Source organism: Musca autumnalis, unplaced genomic scaffold, assembly GCF_047663935.1.
Source record: "Musca autumnalis isolate F117 unplaced genomic scaffold, ASM4766393v1 scaffold_4, whole genome shotgun sequence".
In the NCBI taxonomy this organism is placed as follows: domain Eukaryota; kingdom Metazoa; phylum Arthropoda; class Insecta; order Diptera; family Muscidae; genus Musca; species Musca autumnalis.
The window spans coordinates 128,169,018-128,192,806 of record NW_027411977.1 but is presented as its reverse complement, the minus strand read 5'-3'; the positions used below and the strand labels follow the sequence as shown (position 1 = coordinate 128,192,806).

The following is a 23,789-nucleotide window of genomic DNA, read 5'->3' as shown; positions in this document are numbered from 1 at the left end:
CGATATGGGCTATTTTAAAAGGTAAATTGGTTGCCCCATTTAAGAGATATCGTGCATACCGTTTTAGTGACATTTTTTAAATATTGGGGGAAAGTACTGAAAGTTGGCAACCGGTAATGCCCATCTTCGAACTGAAACTACGTTTGGACAAAATATGACGGAGGCCAAATTTTGGACCATACCGGTTGATCAGTTCGAGAGTTTTCGTGCACTCCCGTTACTACATAAGGTGGCATAGGGGGTTTCTACACCTTTCGGGCTTTTAAAAACTTTTACCGTCGTATTTGAAGCAGCGATTGCAAGTTGCTTCAAGAAAAAAATTATGTGATCCGAGAGCAGGTCTTAAAGTGAACTTATCCGAAATATTGTGTGAGAGTTACCCCAAGGAGCGAAATATAGACCATATTCGAACCTGATCTATCTATGTCTGGTACATATAAGTTATCAGGAAACAAATATGCTATTAAATATGTAGTTAAAAATATAAATTAATATTATTAATAAATTTGAATAGTTGCAATAAGGTGCTGACATAGCTGTTAACGCCCTGATTGCGACAATAAGAATATTAAGTAGGGCAATAAGGTGCTGATTTTGTGTCAATGCCCAAATTGCCACAATATGCTTATTATACAATTTGGTGGTGGCTAGCTATACTTTTAGTTTTAGTTCAATTACATTTATACCTTTAATGGGAGCGGTTAGCTCGTACTAATAATAAAGTAATTCAGAAATCAATAACAACGTTGTGTTATTATTATGCATTGACCAAAAGGCCAATGTGATGAAATAAAGATCTTAAATAAATAATTGGCGCCCAACAAAGTAAGATCATCCACACCCAACTATAACAACACCATCATCTACATTTGGATCAACAAGCAACTGGAGATTTAGTTTATATTTGTAAATATTAAATTAATCAAAAATAAAGACATGTAAGTAGACTTTTTGATAAAACATAGACTTCAAAATTTTATGCACTTTTTGAGAAAAAAAGAATTAAAAAAATAATGTGGAAATGTGTTTTAGAAAATGTGACAAGAATTTAATAATTCAGTGTAAGTGATATCGTAACATGTAACTAAAAATAGTTTTTTCGGCTAAATTTTTCTTTCGTGAAAGTTTCATCCTGAAGTGCTCGTCCATAATATACATGGATATAATCGAGCTACAGAAGGTGATAGAAGCGGCGGTGAAAAATGCCGTCCGCGAACGAACGGAGCGATTAGAGAAACAATTCCAACTTCAATTTGACGATATAACATCAAGATTTGACCACATTTATGCCAATAGATACTCCTTAGGTACGGAAGAGGATAGACGGAAAATTGACGATAGTTCTTCATGTAAAAACATGAATGAATAGAATTCCCTAATAAATTAAAGGAAACAATTAAAAAATTTTGAGCTAAATAAACCCAAGGAATTACTGACCCCTAACGAGGCAGTAACCTTAAACAGTTTAGTTCCAATAAATACAAATAATTCAAATTCAGTTCAGATAATTGAACAATCAAAAAGCCGTAATAAAATACGGAATAACTTTAAGAAATCGGACCTGAAGAAATCTATGGTATATTCGACCTCTAACGAGGCTATAACCTTAAACACTTTAGCTCCGATAATTAATCACACGTTACAAAAAGTGTCGAGCACTTATAAACAATTGGATATAAATAAACCGAAAGAATTTTTGACCTCAAACGAGGCAATAATCGAAAAGTCTTTGGTCTGCTTAAAGTCTGATAATAAAATTATACCTATTAAAGTTGAATCTCAATTTAAAAATAAAGGACTTAGATATCCCCTATTTTTGGAGGACAAACAAAAAGAAAATAACAGTAGCGACAAGTTAATTGAAAATTTAAATGAAATAAATGAAGTTTCCATTATGGATTACAAGAAAGATTTTAGAAATTATAATAAAATGTATCTTCATGACTATATCAAAATCAGATTAAGTCAATTTAAAAGTGAATTTAAAATAAAAAAAAAAATTAAATACTTCAGCCAAAAGAAGTAACACAGTCTGATAAAAATGACAAGAGGGTTAAATATATTAATAAACATTTTGTAAGAAAGAATTCACACAAAATTATAACACATGGTTTGCTCTTAGAAAAGAAGAGTCGATATAAAGTACTACATCGTTTGCTAATAAACAATAAAAACCCGTTAAGCAGATGTAATACACACAGGCAAAATAGGGTGTTTGACAAAGGCAAAAAAGCCTACTATCCATATTTCATACTTATTGCTCCTCGTTTTATTAAATTTTTTTTGCAATCTTTTATCTTATTTAATCTTATTTGTATTTAATCCAATTTAGTTGATTTTTAAGTTTGTTTTCTTAAAAAATATTAATTTATCCATTTAATATTTCGCATTATTAGTAATATTCATTAATCTCATATTTTGCCCTTAGTAATCTATTAGAGTCCTCGTTTCTTAAAATTTCGAAAGTAGTAAATACAAGCAAAGCATCAAGTGAGCTCCTTTATAAGATTTTTTATGAGTATTTTAGAAAAATGCGAAAAATTAATAAGTTCCAAGGTTTTTCCACAAAATTGGTTTATAGATATGATTAAGTGTTTATTTCAACACCAAATGATACATTTGTTAATACAAATTTTCTAAAAACGATTTAAAATATCATACAATCCCATTTTTAGCATATTATTCAGCAGACAGGTTGAAGTTTTATAAGACAACCGAAGAAAAAATTGCAAACTGACGACAGCTTTAGCAAACCGTTCTATTTAAGCCATGATTCCATGATTCGTCCTAGCAATTATAATACTATCTGTCCTAACTCTAGCTTCTACCTAACATTGGCATATTAATCTTTAGAAACTCAATACTACCTCTTAGTTGAGAATAACTTATTTATTTTCCAATTTTTTATTCAAATGATTACATGATTTTCCGCACTTTAAGAAAGGGATTGTTCTTTCTTAGCCAAAGTAAAAAAATCATTGGTGCACTCAGATTTTTTCTCTAAATTTTTGTTCTTTTTAATTTTCCTTTCTTCGGACATTGTTTTATGGAAGAAAAAATGTTTAACGATCTTAGAAGTTTGATTAAAGGACACTCTTGATCTGTTAAAAATTTGTTTTTAACATAATTGAATTTTATTAAATGAATTTATTAGCAAAGATCTCACTTTACCATTAATTAGAAATTTCTTAAATCTTCTCTGGATTAAATTCAAGTTGAATTAACAAACGAACCTCCACCAAAATTCAAAATTTACCCTAATTTCTTTACTACAATAAATATCCGCAATTTGTCCAATTGCTTAGTCCATCATTAAGATTGGCAGAATAATAGTAAATCAAATGCAAACAAACGATCCAAGGCAAATGTTGGTCTATTAATAGAGCAATTTCTAGTATCATTAAAACAAAACACATATTACCATCAGATATCTTCTACAAGAAACCTCTCAGAGCTGCGAAGGTAGAAGGTAGAATTTAAACTATAGGCATTTGTAAACAAAACAAAGGAAGTGTCAATAAAATATTTTAATTAAAAAATGTAACATTTGATTAAATATAATTTTCATTTTTAACGTTTCTATGTCACTTCACTAATAACTCGCAGAAAATATAACTCTTTCAAAATACTCGAAATCGCTAAGAATTAATTGACGCTTTTCAAACCCTTGTTTTGCAAATCAAAATTCACACGTACATATGAATATTAGGGCTTTATTTTTTCAAATTCAACAAAATAACGCACATATTAACAAGGTTTTCGCATTGTATCCACTTAGGTATTGTTTGTTCTGAGTTGAGTCTATTGCAAACTTTACCTTATTTCATGAGCATTAGGCAACTTTAAAGTTGGTGTCAACTTTTTATTAATTAAATTTATTAATTTGGATTACATTTATGTTTAAAATATGATTTACATATCGCAATTTCGCTCACCGCTACCTTAACTTGACAGCCTAGGTATTTCCTAAATCGGATGTACATGAATTTTAGAGAAAAATCGGTCACTAAAGATGTTCAGTAGATCGATATGTTTGTTATTTGTAATGAATACACAAAAGCTCTTAAATTTTGCATGTGAGAAAAAAGGGCATAATAATGTTTAGACAATCTTGGACATTACTTTAGCCATAGCTAAAACCCTTAGAACTGATTGCCGCATTCTCTGAAAACTCTATCATGGATATGAGTGAATTCATCCTCCGTGGGAAATGATTTTAATGGTATTTTAACCTCATCGAAAATAGAAATAAAAGCACAAAATTTCGTTTTGAAATGGACACTTATATTACAGCACAGGTCAGCAATCTGAGTTTTTACTTATATAAATACTCCATGACTAGTATCTTAATAATAATTCGAACAATTTTTCGACGATTTTTTAGAAGGGGAGTGGCCCGAAAGGTCAATTTGCGATAGATTTATTTGCTTTCTTTCCTTTTATTGCATTGTCCAAGCTGTATTTTTGTTTCTGTTTAATAAATCAATATTACAATAGCATTGCCGTTAGGTCCACAAAGATAATTCAAGAGATCAATTTCTTTTTTATATGCCGGTTAAAAAATCAATAGCGAAATGGGACGGAAAGGCAAATGAAACCAACTCATAGGCAAATCTTGGATATAAGTAATAATAGTGACCAAAATTGCACAGTTTCGCTCAAATTCTGAATTTTAAGATTATTGTCACACTAGCTAAATATAACGTTAAAAGCTCCCCAAATTTAGGGAATAATAAATTGAAGTCTATTTATTGAAAGGTTTATAATTTTGCAATTTAATTAAAATTATTAGTTAATGTAAAATTATTAATTAATGTGAATTTATAATAACCATTTAGAATAAGTTATGTAGTGCATGTATTATTTATAATATATGTAGCTCACCTGCGATCGGATTGAATAATAAATCACCAAACAAACAGCAACCACGATGATCGAGCGACGACGATCTAAACGCGCGACTAAATAATGGTCAAGATATATTTACCAGGTTACATAAAGAGCACAACAACAACCCAACTTTGGCCGAAAATTCTTCAAAATATCAAAATGTTTGTTTAAGTTTTCAGACAGACAGTTTTGACAGATTGAAACCAACCACCAAGCTATTTTACGCCACCTTATTATTCCATCATGCGCACTACTAAGTACCGATAGTGTCACCATAAGACATGTTTTCACCCACACTCCTGGATCCACTCGCTTTCACGAAATCCGAATATCCTAGAGTAGAGTCCAGCTGCCAAGCGGTCATAATATTTCCTGTAAACCATAACGACACCATATTGCAGTTGGAAGAAAATACAGTTGCAGAATGCGACGATAGGGTCATAGCTGTCAACAATTGTGCAAAGGTCAACCAAGCAACATTCTGCAGAGAAATGAAAAGCGATACCTGTGCGCGTGCAATTCATTCAGGAGGTTCTGCCCAATGCCACACACAACCAAGTCACTTAAGACCTATAACCATCGTGGACGAGGGTGTAATAGTAATCAACGACCAATCCGCAAGGGTTAGAACAGATAACAGCCCTGAAATGACCATAAGCGGTACTTATCTCATCACCTTTGAGAACACAGCTACAATAAATGATACCAATTACATAAACCACAATGGAAACCTAATGAAAGCACCAGGAATAGCCTCTTCACCGTTACTGGACATCATTGGCCATAATGATGTTTTAAGCCTGCCGATGTTGCACCGAATGAATGAGCAAAACCTGAAAATCATAAAGGAACTTAGGGATGACGTTGCATCAGATGGCTCCCCAAAAATGTTGTTTGCCGTTGCAATGACAGCAAGTCTATCTTTTAGTGGCGCTATCATCCTTTGCCAATATCTTAAGACAAGACGTGCTTCTAAGAAAATTCAACGAGTTGTTGAAAGCTATGTCGTGGCTGGGACACCCACTTCTTAAAGGGAGAGCAGTTATCAGGAAACAAATATGCTATTAAATATGTAGTTAAAAATATAAATTAATATTATTAATAAATTTGAATAGTTGCAATAAGGTGCTGACATAGCTGTTAACGCCCTGATTGCGACAATAAGAATATTAAGTAGGGCAATAAGGTGCTGATTTTGTGTCAATGCCCAAATTGCCACAATATGCTTATTATACAATTTGGTGGTGGCTAGCTATACTTTTAGTTTTAGTTCAATTACATTTATACCTTTAATGGGAGCGGTTAGCTCGTACTAATAATAAAGTAATTCAGAAATCAATAACAACGTTGTGTTATTATTATGCATTGACCAAAAGGCCAATGTGATGAAATAAAGATCTTAAATAAATAATTTATATTAGGATGTGTAAAGTATGGACTAAATTGGTCACTCCCTTCAACAGTTTTATCATGCGCACAATTTTTCTAAACATTTTTGAGCTTTGTGAGGGAAGTACCTGAAGGAGTGGACTCATATGGTTTATATTCTAACATAAACCAAGTTTGGACAAAATATTACGAATTGGCTTTTATAATTTTTCATAGTTTGTGCAATTTTTGAGATATGTAAGTTCAAATTGGGACATTGCACTAACTTCATCGCCTGCTTATAAAACCAGATGTCATGACTAGAATTTTCTGGAAGCAGGCGATGTAGTTAGTGCAATACAAATAAATGTAAACAATCGCCTTGGAAGTCACTCCGAAGTGTCGGCATACGCGATAAAAGGTAATCACAATAAGGCTATAGAAATTGTTTATGTAATTCACCAACAATCTTCTTTGGCGTGACTTCCCAGGCGAGGGAGTGAGAAACTCACTTCCAAATGCTGGCAGTATACACTGACAAGGAAATTTTGTCGGCAGTGAGGTTGATAGTTGGTGTGGCAGTGAATATGTTGGAGGTAGTATTTTTCGAACTGTCAATTGCTTGTGTAAACGGGGGGTTAGACGTATGAACTTGCGGACAAAAATATAGATTTGGATTAAAGTTTAAAAGTGTCGCGGAATAGATACCTGAATGAAGGTCATTTTGGGAGTAGATCTTATTTCGGGAATCATTCTTTTCGATAAATATCGCTGCCGCCAGAGATTTCAGTTGACCACTGTGTAATTTAGAGCTTATGGACCATTCTATCGGGAAGCATGGACTTGTCCACCGAAGACATACTATCGCTTCAAACAGGATCACAGGGAGTAGCTTCTGTCCTCAACGGACCTTAAACAAAAAAATGTTGAATGTTGCTCCGATATGACCCATTTTCGAACTTAAACTAAGTTTGAACAAAATATTACGTGATCTAATATATGGACCAAATCGGTTGCTACCATTTTAGAGAATTTTACAAGATTCGCAGAAATATTACGATATGCCAAGTTGGGGACTCGAAAGTAATTTTCTCAGGAAGTACGGACTTGTAAATTGTACCGTGTTAAGAAGCGAGCCGAGAATAATCTATTGCAAAAAATCAAAACGATTCGGGAGAAGGTCTTAAACTGCCCTTTCCCAAAGTTTGTAAGGGTGGTACCCGAGGGAGTGGGAGCCGATATAGTCCATATTCGTACTTGATCTATGTCTAGTAGAAATATTACGATGCAAAGTGTGGACCAAATCGGTGCCCATCATTTTGCGAAAAAATTGAAGTTTTGTGGGGCGAGGTAAATTTCGTATTTAGTCTTCGTTGGAATCACTAAACTTTTCCGCAGAAATTTGTTGCTATAGGATCATGTTTTGATATAGTTTCCACAGAAATAGATCAATGTAACGATACCGCCCAATTTTTTCAATTCGTGGATTCTTTGGCACATTTTGGACTAAATAATAACACAGAGCAATGTTTAGCCAATTATTTCAAATTGCTTTAATACAACTCGTGGTGGAGTGTTTAAAAAGTTCGGCCGAACTTAACGCTTTGTTAATTTGTTTATTTCACATCTGATTTTGCTTGCAAGTTAAGAGACATTGGTTAACAATTTCAAAATTATATTTGGGAATCTTCTAACATGTTCTTCTTTTCCGCAATAAACTCCTCTATAGTCTTATTAATCCTCTCTTTATCACTGTTTACATCAATAAGTGTGATTAAGGGTTTCGATATAGTCGCGAGTTCTTCGTCTGCCAATTCCTGAATGTCTTGAACAACTTTGGGACCCATCAGTAGAAGAGTATTAAAAATGCCACAATTACCATCCATGCGATTGATGGTTGATTTTAATTCCACTAGAGTTTGTTGGAGATTTTCATATCCCTTTAAATCGCTTCTATTGCTGGTGGGTGTATTAATTTCTTTCAAATAACTCAACAGCTTGCCAACTTCTTCATTTATAGATGGTGTCCGGTAATCAAATATATAATTGTAGAAAGTGAGAATCTCGATGGCAACATCCGCTGCTTTCGTTCGGTTCACAACAAATGACCGCGTGGCATATGGAATAGGAACTGCTTGCATAACCTTCAAAAATAGATGTTATATAAATTTAATATTGGTTCTTCTTTGTTTCATTAAAAAGAGAATATGTTCGGATTGTTAAAAATTTGCCGTTGATACCAAAAACTCTATTTCAAAGTCGAGGGAATGCCACTGACCGAAGCTCTCATTATGAAAAGAAAACATACAAACTAATGATAACAGTAAAATGTGCGACCAGCAAAGGAGATGGAAAAATGAGATAAAACATTAAAAAACAATTTTTTCATTACTTGTATTTTATTAAACAAATTTCAATACTATCTAATATCAACATTTATGCATCCCACACTGAGACACCATAACAATTTTCTCTGTCCCACGCTGTATATTTCGAGTGAAATTGTAAAACAACTGATGTATCTTTTCCATCCAGAAATTCCTCTATATTCTTGGCTGCTTCTATTTGTCGCTGGACTTCATTTAGTTTCAAAAGATTCGTAAGACTTTCACTTGTTGTTATCAGCTCATTATCATTCGTCTTGGTAATTTCTTCTAATAGCCTTGGTGCCAGTATCATCAGAACATCGGTAATGCCACATTTGTTGTTGAATTTATTAATTGTTGTCACAAAATGTTTTAATATTTCAGCTAACTTTTGATATTTTTCATTATCTTCCAACATTTTGTTGGTGATATAATGTGAAATCTTTTCAGTTTCTTTGTTTATTGACGGCGTACGATAGTCATAGGTTAATTTTGTATTGTCGATATAATATTCTACCACTTCATTTACATTATTGAAAACTTTAGAGGAGGAGGTGGATTTAGTTGAAGAAAGTGGTCCACAAACTGAAAACTGCAAATAGATTTTTAGTTAAGTATTTTTTAGGATTATAAAAGAAATTCCAGTCTAATATTTATTCGAAAATGGAAATTTGTTAAATTTTTTACTTTACTTTGCTTAGATTTTTCAAAATAAGATTTCCTAAAGGATATATGTATATATATTTTTCCACAGAAAAGTTCACAGAATTTTGTGCGCCATACATTTTCCTATAGACAAATTTATTGAAACCCATAGAAATAAAGAAGACATATTTTCCTATAGGGTGACGTAGGGGATGGATGATACCAAGCAACGGTCCTGACCGGTTTTAACATGGCAAAGCCCAGGATTTATCTTGGTCCCTCTTTCATCTCAAGTGGACACTGACCTCCCCGTGGTGTCACCTGGGGAACTGCCTTTAACACCCGTTAAAGGTAGTGAGCTAACATGTGCTGCGCGTTCTCCCATAAGAACGTTAAAAACTTGGGTTTGGGCGTCGGGCTAGTAACCCTCCACTAGAAAAACAGCATACTATGAAAAAACGAAAGAAAAGAAAAACAACCCCCTCTAAAGTTGACGAACCCCGCAAACGTTTTAAGGACCATGATCTGCGAATCTGCTCCTGGAATGTTCGCACTCTCTATAGAGAAGGTGCAGTCTTCGCATTGGCAGACGTACTTGAAAAGTACAAGGCCGATATTACTGCCATACAGGAAATACTATGGATTGGGAAAGGCGTCAAAACAACACCTAAAGGTGACGCACTGTATTATAGCTGCCATGACGTAAAGCATGAGTTTGGTTGCGGATTTGTAGTTAGTCGGAGATTAAAACATCTGGTATCCTGCTTCACTCCAGTGAATGAAAGACTTGCTGCAATTCGAATAAAAGCTAAATTCTTCAACATCAGCTTTATTTGCGCTCATGCTCCCACTGAAGAAAAGGACGAACAGACCAAAGATATATTTTACGAGCGCTTAGAAGAAACATATGACCGTTGCCATGCCCATGACATTAAAATCATTCTAGGCGATTTTAATGCCAAAATTGGAAAGGAGAATATCTTTGGCCCAACAGTCGGGAAATTCAGCCTCCACAGTGAAACATCTGACAATGGTATGAGGCTGATAGACTTTGCAGCTGCAAAAAACATGGTAGTTAGCAGTACCAGATTTAATCATCTCGATATTCATAAGGGCACCTGGCTGTTTCCAGATCAGAAAACAAGAAATCAAATTGATCATGTTGTGATAGATGGAAGACATTCATCGAGCGTGTTGGATGTACGATCGTTCCGAGGCGCAAACATTGATTCGGACCACTACCTTGTTGCAGCAAAGGTACGCACCCGCTTAAACATAGCAAACAAAGTACGAACAGACACAACACGAAAGTTAGACATCGGTAAGCTGCAATCACAACAGATAGCCACAGCATATTCCACTCAACTAGCCCAATTGCTTAATCAAAGCACTCCTCATCCCGATAACATATCAGCGCAATGGCAAAGCATTGCCCACTCCATGCAAACAGCCGCAAAATCCATACTTGGATACCATAGGCCTTCACCAAGGAATCCATGGTATGATCAGGAGTGTCGTGCTGCCACCGAAGAGAAAAATGCGGCATATAGGGCTACTTTACAATCCGTAACAACGCGTAGCGCACGAGAGAGATACAGGGAGAAAAGGAGAGAGGAGAAACGTCTTTTCCGCAGGAAAAAGAGAGAGATGGAAAAGCGGGAGTGTGAAAAAATCGAGATGTACAGGAGGCAGAATGAAGTCCGAAAATTCTACCAAAGAGTCAAGCATCAAACTGACGGCTTTGGTACAGGCACATCCTCCTGTAGAGACCAGCAAGGTAATTTGGTAACTGATACAGATAGTGTACTCAGGATATGGAAAGAACATTTTTCAAAACTGTTGGTATCCAATAGCAGCGAAGACGACGAAGATACCACAGTCCCAATCCCAGAAGATGGTATTGAATATTGAAAGATGAGGTAAAGACAGCAATAAATCGGCTGAAGAATAATAAGGCAGCAGGAGCCGATGGCTTACCAGCCGAGCTGTTCAAAACCGGAGGCGACACTCAGATAAGGTGTATTCATCAGATAGTTAGCACCATCTGGCAGGAAGAACGAGTACACGACGATTGGAACCTGAGTATCCTGTGCCCCGTCCACAAGAAGGGAGATAAGACTGTATGCTCTAACTATAGGGGCATAAGTCTACTCCCTATTGCCTACAAGATCGTGTCAGGGATATTGTGCGAACGACTAAAGCCAATGGTCAACGAGATAATTGGACCATACCAATGCGGCTTTAGACCTGGCAAGTCCACCATTGACCAGATATTTACCCTGCGGCAAATCCTGGAGAAGACCCAAGAGATGCAGATCGACACCTACCACCTTTTTGTCGATTATAAAGCAGCCTTCGACAGCCCGCTGCGTTCAAAGGTATTCCAAGCCATGTCTGAATTTGGTATCCCCGCAAAGCTCATCCGGCTTTGCAAAATGACTTTAACTGACACGAGGTCCTCAGTTAAAATAGGAAAGAACCTCTCCGAAGAGTTTGGTACCAAAAGAGGTTTCAGACAAGGAGACAGCCTTTCGTGTGATCTCTTTAACATCCTGCTGGAAAAGGTTATACGAGAGGCAAACGTCAAAAGAAGTGGCACAATATACACCAATAGTCACATGTTACTTGCTTATGCTGATGATATAGACATCATAGGCCGATCAGTAAAAGAAGTAACTGATACCTTTATGAAGGTCGAAGGAGAATCTGCTAAAGTGGGTCTGGCGGTAAACGGTGAAAAGACCAAGTTGATGGTGTCGACGCGCAATGCGTCCATTGAGCTCGGACCGACTGTGGAAGTTGGTTCCTATAATATTGAGGTAGTAAAAGACTTCGTCTACCTCGGCACCTCCGTAAACACAACAAACGACATCAGTTGTGAAATAAAAAGAAGAATTGTATTGGCCAACAGATGCTACTTTGGTTTAAGTAAGCAGTTTAAAAACAAAGCCACATCTCGTCAAACAAAAATAACGCTCTACAAAACACTGATACTACCCGTGCTGATGTATGGCTCCGAAGTCTGGGTACTTGCGCAAGCAGACATGGCAGTGCTTGGTGTGTTTGAGAGAAAAATTCTTCGAAAGATCTACGGACCAATCTGCGTTGACGGTGAATATCGACGTCGCATGAACCACGAGCTGTATCTGCTGTACAACGACATCAATATTGTTAAACGTATCGAGATGCAGCGATTGCGTTGGCTAGGCCATATCATAAGAATGAGCGATGATGACCCCGCTAAAAAGGTGTATAAACACGGACCGCTTGGGGGTGCACGCAGAATTGGCAGGCCAAGGAATAGATGGCGCAAACAAGTGGATGATGAGATGAAAAGGCGCGGTATTCCTGAAAGCGAAGCAACAAATAGAGAGAATTGGAGATCTTTTCTTAGTTCGGCCTATAGAACAAATGTTCTGTAATGGGCCAGCTAAGTAAGTAATATTTTCCTATAAATATAAATGGAAGTTATATTATTTAATAGAATTCATCGAAGATTATATTTTTTCTATACAAAAATGTATCATAGATTATTATAATTTTGTATTGTATAAAGGAAAAAGAATCAAAATTTTTTTTTTTCTTTAGAAAAATTCTGATCTACGATGAATTTATTTATCATTTATCTAAATATTTAAATAAAAATACAGAACAATTTCTGAAGAAAAATTTTCAATTAATTTTTTTATAGAATTTTATATTTTTCAATAGAAATCAAAGAAAATTTTATCGTAGATTTTGTTTCGTTTGGTAAAAATAAATGTTTCATACTGGGGCTCAATTCTTGTTCTCTGAAAATTTGAAATGAAAATATCTATAAAGGAAATAAATGTCAAATGAAAAATGTTATAGGCAAATATTTTTCATTTCAAATTTTCATAGAACAAGAATCCTTATAAAACTAGGTTATGACAGCAATTTCCCAACTTAAACTTATGTATATATTTCAAAAACGGTTCAACCTAAGAACAAATTACGAAAACCAATCTTATAGAGAATTTTCACAGTTATAACATTTTCTCTAGTCCCATTTCAAAAGACTTACCGTTTTCAAGAAAATAGGGAAAAACTAACAAAAAAAAACCTAAAAATGTGACATGAACTTCTATATCTCAAAAATGGTAAACCCTAGGAACAAATCATAAGAGTCAATCCTCTGGAGAATTTTCACAGTTACACAATTTTCTTTAGTCCCATTTCGATAGGACTTGCGGTTTCCAATCAAAATTGCGAAAACCTAAAATAAACCTAACAATGTGAAGTTTGAGGGCGATTTATTTAAAAATCAATGTTCGCAAAATTGTCCGATTTCCCTCAGAATTCCCCAAATACATAGAAAAATCCAACCAATTTAAAAGTGTCGATATAGAATTGTTACTTCATTTAAATAAATTTTATGGGAGATATATTTTCCTTCATTGTAAATTGTAACCAATATATGTGTGTATGGCGTCCGAGTACGTTTTTTCAATTCAACTGGCAACTACCCAGCCAACAATTTTTGTCGATGGCTCTGATATCAGATTTTTTCCGAGATTTCGTAACCTTTTTTTCCGATTATTTTCCGAATGCTCTGCACAATCTCTAGAGGGAAATTTTGATTCGTTTTCTTTCCGATTAATTTCCGAGTACTCTGCACATACTCCGAAGGGAAATTTTATTTCGATTTTTTTCCGAGTACTCTGCACATAATCTGAAAAGAAATTTTAATTCGTTTCTTTTCCTCACGAACAAAATTCCTGAACTTCGGTTGAGAGTTGATTGTCTACAATAAACGGCAAGGGAATTTCTTTGTTTTGTTTGCATGCTGTAGCTTGTTTTTTTTTAGTTATTTCGCAAATGAAAATGGGAAGTTTGCATACACATTTTGTAAAAAGTTATTTATAATAATAAATATTGATAATTCTACTTTAGATACGCCAAGTAAAGAACAACAGCGTGATGGCATATGGCAACCTTATTAGGAAAGGCTGTGTTTTATAATGAATACTATAAAATACAATTTATAAAGTTCAACGAATAAAGAAACTAATTATTGAGTAGTTCGCATCAAACATCCGACGATTTTCCGAATTTCGTATAAATCAACAGAATTTGTTCCGATTTTCGGATGAAACTTTCGAAAATATTCCGATTTGTTGCCGAATATCGGATCAAACATCCGATAATTTTTCGACTTCCAGTTCAAACATCAGAATTTGTTTCGATATTGTACAAAAGTATCCGAAATTCGTCCTATTTTCTGTCCATTATCGAATGTTCTTTTAAAGTTTTTTTTTTTCGAAATTGTGCAGAAAATCGAAAATTCCCTTAAAATTTCCCTTCTTTTCATTCGAGTTTTTTTACGAATTCGTTTAGAATTCGGAAAGAAACTATAATGTTCCTTCCGATTTTTTTTTTCTACAAAACTTTCCGATTTCGGAACGAATTCGGCATCAGAATCGGAAACTTGTGCAGAGTTTCGTTCCGAATTCGGAAAAAATTGTTAGCTGGGTATCTATCACCTGTCCCAATGCAAACTCTCTGATTAATATTAGCAAATGCATAAATAATTTGTTTCTTCTTACCGCCGATATTATTTTGCCGGTAGACTTACATTTTTTAATGAAATAAAGATTAAAATAATCCACCCGCTTTTGTTACAAAATTCCATGTTAATAAGTCTAATGCTTCCGAGACACTGAGACAAACTCACTTCCGGACAGACACTTTTTCAAATCGACTAGAAATTTGAGCCGCTGGTTTAATTCAGGGATGGAAAATCAAAATTAATGGTATACTAAAATAGTTGTGAAATAATATAATGCTGCCTTTCAAAAATGACATAACAAAATGATTCCTTGATTCCTTCATAAAAAAATACAAATAGATTTCTAAAAATTCGTTCACATATAAAAACAATATTATTTTTTTTATTTTTTTCTTCTGTTAATTTGGCTATAGGTCAATAGAAATAACAAACACAAAGGCAAAAATAAAAAAACAAAGTTTGTTGTTTTATGTTGATTTATTTTTCCGATATTCCGACTATCATCAGGGAGTTGTTGGAAAGTTTTGTTATTCTCTCAACTTAACACATCTGCTTTTATTATTTCCAACCCTGCTTTATTCTGAGCACATATACGTTTATTGTTTTATTTATGTATGTATATTATAGAAGAGACATTAGAAACTACATCTAATGAATTAATGGTTTAAAGATTTTAAAGTCTCTCAATAAGAATTATGTTTTGTTTTCTATGCTTGAGTGCACTTGCTATTTGACCCAAAACTAAGTACAACTCAAGTGATAAGAATTATCTACTCACACAGTGTGGCAAAATGAAAATAATTGAGACAAAATCAATTTAAACAAGTAAGAAAGTATCAGTCAATAAAAAAACAAAAGAAAAAAAACACAAACAAAAAACCAAAACACAATAATTATGCCGTATGTAAAATATATGTAAAATATATCAAGAAATTGCTTTAAAATCTGTAGCTACCGTAATGTGGGGCTATACCAAATCACTGACATATACCAAACATTTTTAGTAACCAAACTTCTTCATAAAGGACTTGAAATATTAAATTAGTTTTGGAGTTATCTTGCACAATAGCCATTTTAGTATGCCGGCACATAGGAAGGAAGTATTGACTTACTCTAGAAAAAAATTGTAAATGAGGCCGCTACAACAATCTACGATGTTGAGAGGAGATCTTAAACTAAACCTTTTTCTAGGGAAGTACCCGAAGGAGTGGACCGATTTAGTCCATATTCCAACCTGATACATGACTGGATGAAATAATACGATGTGCAAAGTCTGCACCAATCAGAAACTCCCTGCGAGAATTATCTTGCGGATTTGTCATTTTGGTTGGTGCCGTCAGCGTTTTTTGGAGCTTTTAGGCCAATATCTCTTGAAGTATGGTCAGTCAGACAGACGGACAGACAGACGGACGGACATTGCTAAATCGACTCCAAATGGTATGAAACTAATTTCGTCCAAACATACTTGGGGTCTAAAACCTTTATTTCGATGAGGCACATTTTTGGTCGTATCAAAGTGTATATACCCTTTCTAGCCTAAAGGCTACTTTGCAGCACTGGAAATGCAAACAACTTGTAGTATGCATTTTTTGAAAGTAAATACTGACCCTCAGTTTATGTATTTCGAAACGAAAATGTGTGCGCATGAAACACACCCAAACTTTAGTTTTGGAAATATTACTTCCTTTGATTTTGCTTCAAAACAAAAAACTAATTTGAAAAACACACTCAAATTTGGTAGTTTTTCTTACGCATTCATTTTCTTATCGACATACATAAACAGGCCCTGAGACTGCACAAATCCTAGTAGGTTTTGTCCTGTCAGATCCAGTTCGGATTTTATGGTGTGATCTAAACCGGGCTAAAACTACATTTTTTTGCTTTTAACGGGTCTTTATCTCGGAAACGATTAGGTATTTGGCCGTGTTATCTTTGGCAATATTGTAGCCCTGTACAAGTAGAATTTAACTTTTAAACAGACCACATAATAAAAACTCCATCTAGGGCATCAAAATCGAAAAAAATATGGAAAATTGTACATAATGGCTGAAATTCTGGTCAGTATCAGCTAAACTATTTGGTGTTGAACCAAGTAACCTTTTGCAAAAATCTTCCAAATAAAGTTCTCAGCAATTCTTCAGAACCTTCTGAAACTTTAAAATGCTTACCTCATGTTGATTCAGGGGTACTTTGCATCATATCTTTTACATCACGTATTTCAAACACAGTTCACACCAACACTCAGTGGATCCACGTGTGTGGAGAAACTGGCCAAAAATATTTAGAGTCTAAAAATCAAGCCAATGCGCCGGTTACAGCTTTGTGCTGCTGCGAAGAGTGTTTTAAGAAACCACGAGCGTAACATTCTTCCCTCTGGAGGGATATACGGTAAGAATTGTTTTATGCTGTTAATACAAAATGACATGAACACAGGTCCTGATTATCTTACTTACTTACTTACTTAGATGGCTTTTATATTAAACAGAACGTCTTGTTCCATAAGCCGAACTAAGAATAGATTTCCAAACGCACCGATCTTTTACTTTACTTCTCCAATTTTGGATGCCATGTTCTGTGATATCTTCTTCAACTTGGTCCTTCCATCGGAGTTTTGGCCTTCCCTTGGGGCGTATACCGTCGAGTGGCTCGTATTCAAATGCCTTTTTGGCGGGGGCATCTTTATCCATCCTGCTGACATGACCAAGCCAACGCAATCGTTGTAGTTTGATACGTTTTACTATATCGATGTCGGTCGGCTGGTATAGCTCGTGGTTCATACGACGTCGGTATTCACCGTCAACGCATATTGGTCCATAAATCTTTCGAAGAATTTTTCTCTCAAACACACCAAGTTCTGCCTCATCTGCTTTCGCAAGTACCCATGATTCAGATCCATACATAAGTACGGGTAGTATCAGTGTCTGGTAGAGCGTAAGTTTTGTTTGACGAGAGGTGGTTTTACTTTTAAACTGTTTACTTAGACCAAAGTAGCATCTGTTGGCCAATATTATTCTTCTCTTTATTTCAAGGCTTATATTGTTGGTTTTATTTATGGCGGTGCCGAGGTAGATAAAGTCATTAACTATCTCAAATTTATAATTATCAACATCCACAGTTAGTTCGAGTCTACTGGACGACTTGCCGGTTGATAGCATAAACTTCGTCTTATCGCCGTTGACTGTAAGACCCACTTTGGCAGACTCTTTTTCAATTTTTGCAAAGGTGGCTGTTACGGCTCGCGCTGATCTACCTATTATGTCTATGTCATCTGCGTATGCAAGCAACATTACATCTTTATTGTATATCGTGCTGTTTTTGTCTCTGGCCGTATATATATTCGCATCTCGTATGACCTTTTCCAGTAGGATATTAAAAAGGTCACACGATAGACTGTCACCTTGTCTGAAACCTCGTTTTGTGTTGAAAGGCTCGGAGAGGTTCTTTCCTATTTTAACCGCTGATCTTGTATCCGCCAATGTCATCCTGCATTGTCAAATTAGTTTTGCAGGGATGCCAAACTCAGACATGGCTTGAAACACCTTCGCTCTAATTGGGCTGTCGAACGCTGCCTTATAGTCGACGAATAGGTGGTATGTGTCGATCTGTCTTTCGTGGGTCTTCTCCAATATTTGGCGCAGTGTAAAGATTTGGTCAATTGTCGACTTACCAGGTCTAAAACCGCATTGGTATGACCCGATTATTTTATTGACCATGGGTTTTAACCGTTCACACAGTATGTTCGACAACACTTTATATGCGATGGGAAGGAGACTTATGCCTCGGTAATTTGCACAAACCGTTTTGTCTCCTTTCTTATGTACGGGACATAGTAGGCTGAGGTTCCAATCTTTGGGTATGCTTTCTTCCTGCCAAATTTCGCAAATTAGCTGATGCATACTCCTTACCAGCATTTCGCCACCGGTCTTGAACAATTCGGCGGGAAGTCCATCAGCTCCTGCTGCCTTATTGTTTTTCAGCCGATTAATGGCTGTTGTAACCTCGCTTTGGCTAGGTGGTAGACATTCAACATTGTCATTTACGATTGGTTCTGGGGTATCTTCATCGGTCCTGATTATCTTATGCTGCAAAAATAGGCTTGGTGAAACAAAACAATCTCCAAAACAACATAAAATCGAACCAATTTAGCGGATTAAAAATTTTTGTCTGAAAATTGGTAAAATTTTTAATATAAATATTATAGCGTTCTTCCTGGAAGGCACGTACCGCCAACGTAATACAAATTTGGAAGAAGATTTCTTCATCTTGCCACTGATGCCAATTATGTTAATGTGCGTGGTCAGATAACAGAGTTATACGCTAATATATCTATAGAAATCCTATTCTAGGACAGCTTTAGTCAGCGACCCACCATTTATATTCTGGCACTAGATGGCAGCTGATTTTAATACAGAATAATCTTAAACCCATGACCTACTTTCATCATCATGAATAAAACCTTAGGTCAAATTTAAGTACATAATCGAATTGGCATTACAAAAGAAAAAAGAAAAACACTAAGAAAATATGAAGCTAACTGGAATTCCACAAAACGCTAAAACACTAGTTTTTAATGAAAATTAAGCTATTACCTCCTCCTTCAAAATCCACTATAATATTTGGCTATACGTATTAGTTTCGCGATATTTTGAATATATTTACTTGCACATAAAATATAGGTTGTACTCACAACAAAAAATATTGGTTAAATGTTCCGACTTTTGAAGCTATTCTTAATAATATCGCGTTCGAATGAAACATAAACTAGTATACAGCGTGGCGCAAAAGTAAACTTCCGATGTTTTTGGCTGTAATTTAAAAAAAAATGAAAAACTTTGATTCTTCTTGTGGATTATTTTTATTTGGTCTTTCAATTTTTTTTTACATCAAATCGAGAATATGATGTCAGATAAATGGCCGCCGCCACAGTTTATTGTCATTTGAGCCCTTTTTATGGAATTTTCCACAGAGTTCGAAAATAAACAGTACACTAACATAGTGTACCGCTCCGAGAACAGTATCACTAAAATATTTTTAGCGTTAGTGTTCCGGAACGCAAACACTAAAAAATATTTTAGTGATACTGTTCCGGAGCACAACGATAAACGTAGTGTACCACATTTTGGTACACTAAAAACGTTGGGTACCGCAGTCGGAACACTAAAAATCGTAGTGCTCCGCAGTCGGAGCACTAAAAATCGTAGTGCTCCGCAGTCGGAACACTAAAAATCGTAGTGCTCCGCAGTCGGAACACTAAAAATCGTAGTGTTCCGCAGTCGGAGCACTAAAAAATCGTTGTGTACCACATGTCGGAACACTAAAAAATAACGTAATGATAATGTACCACACACAAGTTTATTATGATTTGCGAGGAAAATTAATTATTTATAATTTTTGAGATAAGCACAAATTAGGACATAAAAACTCAGATACACCTCTTAGATCCATGTGTGTATACATATTAATGAATAACGTTGGGAACTTAAGTAGAAAATATGGAAAACATTGATTCGGTTTTTGTACAATGGCCATGGTAGAACAAATATAAGGTAAAGTTAATACTACAACAAATACAACTCGAACAACAATCACAAAGGAATTTGTTTTTGTTTGTAACGTTACTGCCAGTTGTATTTGTAAACAAAGCATGGAAATGTCTATATATTATTGGAATTTAAAAAAACTAATAATTTTTCACATTTGGTTGAATATTTTGGAAAACATGAATGAAAATTCGTTACATTTCAATTTTTATGTTTCCACATCATTCCACTAAATGCATAAATTCTCGCAGAAAGTAGAATTTTTGCAGAAAAGCTTGGGGTCGCTGGAAATTCATAGAAAAAGGAGAAGCTGTTGCAATGTTTTGTTTTAGAAATCAAAGAAGCACATGTTTATTAGGGCTTTATTTTTTTAAATTTTAACAAAATACCTCACATATTAACAAACGTTGTATCGCCTCTACAAGCGGGGATTTACTGCGCGGCTTATCGTTCGAAATTGGAGGAGGTTACATATCATTGATATGAAGAAGTCTTTCTGGGAAATGGTTTTTTCCGAATGATATATTTTTTCCCCAAAAAATATATGTCCCTAATGTACATCGAAATAGAAATAAATGTATAAAATGTCATGTGAAATTTGACACTAACGTTACAACCCAGTTCCGTCAGCTGTGTATTGCTGCTACCTTTTCTTATTCTACCATGTACAATGGCGCACTACAAATTGTAGTGTTCTGACTGTGGATACATGATTTGTGACGAAAATTAAATATTTTATACTTTTTTAATAAACAAAAATAAAAAATGAATTTTAATAGAACACGTGAAAAACGCCTGATTTGATTTTTGGACAATGGATCACTAAAAATCGTAGTGTTCCGACTGCCGGATCACTAAAAATTTTAGTGTTCCGACTGCCGGATCTCTAAAAATCGAAACAATGGAACAATAAAAATCGCAGTGTTCGGCTGCGGAGTACTAAAAATCGTAGTGTTCCGACTGCCGGATCACTAAAAATTGTAGTGTTCCGACTGCCGGATCTCTAAAAATCGAAACAATGGAACAATAAAAATCGTAGTGTTCGGCTGCGGAGTACTAAAAATCGTAGTGTTCCGACTGCCGGATCACTAAAAATCGTAGTGTTCCGACTGCCGGATCACTAAAAATTTTAGTGTTCCGACTGCCGGATCTCTAAAAATCGAAACAATGGAACAATAAAAATCGTAGTGTTCGGCTGCGGAGTACTAAAAATCGTAGTGTTCCGACTGCCGGATCACTAAAAATCGTAGTGTTCCGACTGCCGGATCACTAAAAATTGTAGTGTTCCGACTGCCGGATCTCTAAAAATCGAAACAATGGAACAATAAAAATCGTAGTGTTCGGCTGCGGAGTACTAAAAATCGTAGTGTTCCGACTGCCGGATCACTAAAAATCGTAGTGTTCCGACTGCCGGATCACTAAAAATTGTAGTGTTCCGACTGCCGGATCTCTAAAAATCGAAACAATGGAACAATAAAAATCGTAGTGTTCGGCTGCGGAGTACTAAAAATCGTAGTGTTCCGACTGCCGGATCACTAAAAATCGTAGTGTTCCGACTGCCGGATCACTAAAAATTGTAGTGTTCCGACTGCCGGATCTCTAAAAATCGAAACAGTGGAACAATAAAAATCGTAGTTCGGCTGCGGAGTACTAAAAATCGTAGTGTTCCGACTGCCGGATCACTAAAAATCGTAGTGTTCCGACTGCCGGATCACTAAAAATTGTAGTGTTCCGACTGCCGGATCTCTAAAAATCGAAACAATGGAACAATAAAAATCGTAGTGTTCGGCTGCGGAGTACTAAAAATCGTAGTGTTCCGACTGCCGGATCACTAAAAATCGTAGTGTTCCGACTGCCGGATCACTAAAAATTGTAGTGTTCCGACTGCCGGATCTCTAAAAATCGAAACAATGGAACAATAAAAATCGTAGTGTTCGGCTGCGGAGTACTAAAAATCGTAGTGTTCCGACTGCCGGATCACTAAAAATCGTAGTGTTCCGACTGCCGGATCACTAAAAATTGTAGTGTTCCGACTGCCGGATCTCTAAAAATCGAAACAATGGAACAATAAAAATCGTAGTGTTCGGCTGCGGAGTACTAAAAATCGTAGTGTTCCGACTGCCGGATCACTAAAAATCGTAGTGTTCCGACTGCCGGATCACTAAAAATTGTAGTGTTCCGACTGCCGGATCTCTAAAAATCGAAACAATGGAACAATAAAAATCGTAGTGTTCGGCTGCGGAGTACTAAAAATCGTAGTGTTCCGACTGCCGGATCACTAAAAATCGTAGTGTTCCGACTGCCGGATCACTAAAAATTGTAGTGTTCCGACTGCCGGATCTCTAAAAATCGAAACAGTGGAACAATAAAAATCGTAGTGTTCGGCTGCGGAGTACTAAAAATCGTAGTGTTCCGACTGCCGGATCACTAAAAATCGTAGTGTTCCGACTGCCGGATCACTAAAAATTGTAGTGTTCCGACTGCCGGATCTCTAAAAATCGAAACAATGGAACAATAAAAATCGTAGTGTTCGGCTGCGGAGTACTAAAAATCGTAGTGTTCCGACTGCCGGATCACTAAAAATCGTAGTGTTCCGACTGCCGGATCACTAAAAATTGTAGTGTTCCGACTGCCGGATCTCTAAAAATCGAAACAATGGAACAATAAAAATCGTAGTGTTCGGCTGCGGAGTACTAAAAGTCGTAGTGTTCCGACTGCCGGATCACTAAAAATCGTAGTGTTGTAGTCTTCCGACTGCCGGATCACTAAAAATCTGAGGAAAATTAAATATTTTATGGGTTGTGGGACGAGTAAAAATTAAAAATAAAAAATAATAAATAAAATGTACGTGTTTTAAATTAGTTACAAACGTTGAGAGCTTTAGTAGAAAATTAGAAAAAAAATCATCATCATTAATTGATGAATATTGTTTCTTGTACAAATGGCAACAGGTACAATTTCCCCAAAATAATAAGTGTCTTCAAACGTACAAGTCTACTTCGGAAAATCCACATACTTTCTTCAACTGCATTCACTGAGGAATTTTGTTTTTGATACAAAAAGTTACAGGTACAATTTCCGCAAACATTGTGTTGTTATCAATATTTTCCGTTCCTTATTTCTTTTGTTCACATTAAAAAAATTAAGTAATTCATGAAGATCAAGAAGACAAATTTTATACGAATATGTACATCTTTATGACACTAAGTATTGTTATTCTGATACGTATATACTGACGTGTAATATATAATATAATATTCAGTAACGTGTAATATTTTAGATTATATGTAACAAAAAATGTAATAAATAGTATTTTATAAAAATTTGTACCGAATACATCTTGTTATATTTTCTACTAATGTTCTCAAATTTTGTAACTAACTTTAAGTACATGGATATAACATGCTCATCTTAATTTGTATTTATTAATTTTTACTTGACCCAAAAGCC

General features: G+C 35.4%; 2 protein-coding genes across 3 annotated transcripts in view; both read right to left on the bottom strand.

The window, feature by feature from the left end:
• Nucleotides 1-23,789, bottom strand: part of LOC141402652 (elongation factor-like GTPase 1) — a 708,076-nt gene that overhangs the window by 212,542 nt on the left and 471,745 nt on the right. The gene's annotated exons all lie outside the window — the stretch shown is intronic.
• LOC141402655 (uncharacterized) lies at nt 7,903-14,942 on the bottom strand. 2 transcript variants are annotated; one of them, XM_073984361.1, is made up of 2 exons: nt 14,866-14,938; nt 7,903-8,402 (listed from the first exon to the last, which is right to left on the bottom strand). In XM_073984361.1, the coding sequence occupies exons 1-2, from the start codon at nt 14,920-14,922 to the stop codon at nt 7,932-7,934; spliced, it is 528 nt and encodes a 175-aa protein (XP_073840462.1). In that variant the 5' UTR covers nt 14,923-14,938; the 3' UTR covers nt 7,903-7,931. The 2 variants fall into 2 exon arrangements, 1 of the variants encoding a protein (XP_073840462.1); XR_012412688.1 differs by lacking the exon at nt 7,903-8,402 and adding an exon at nt 9,093-9,216 and having other exon boundaries at nt 14,866-14,942.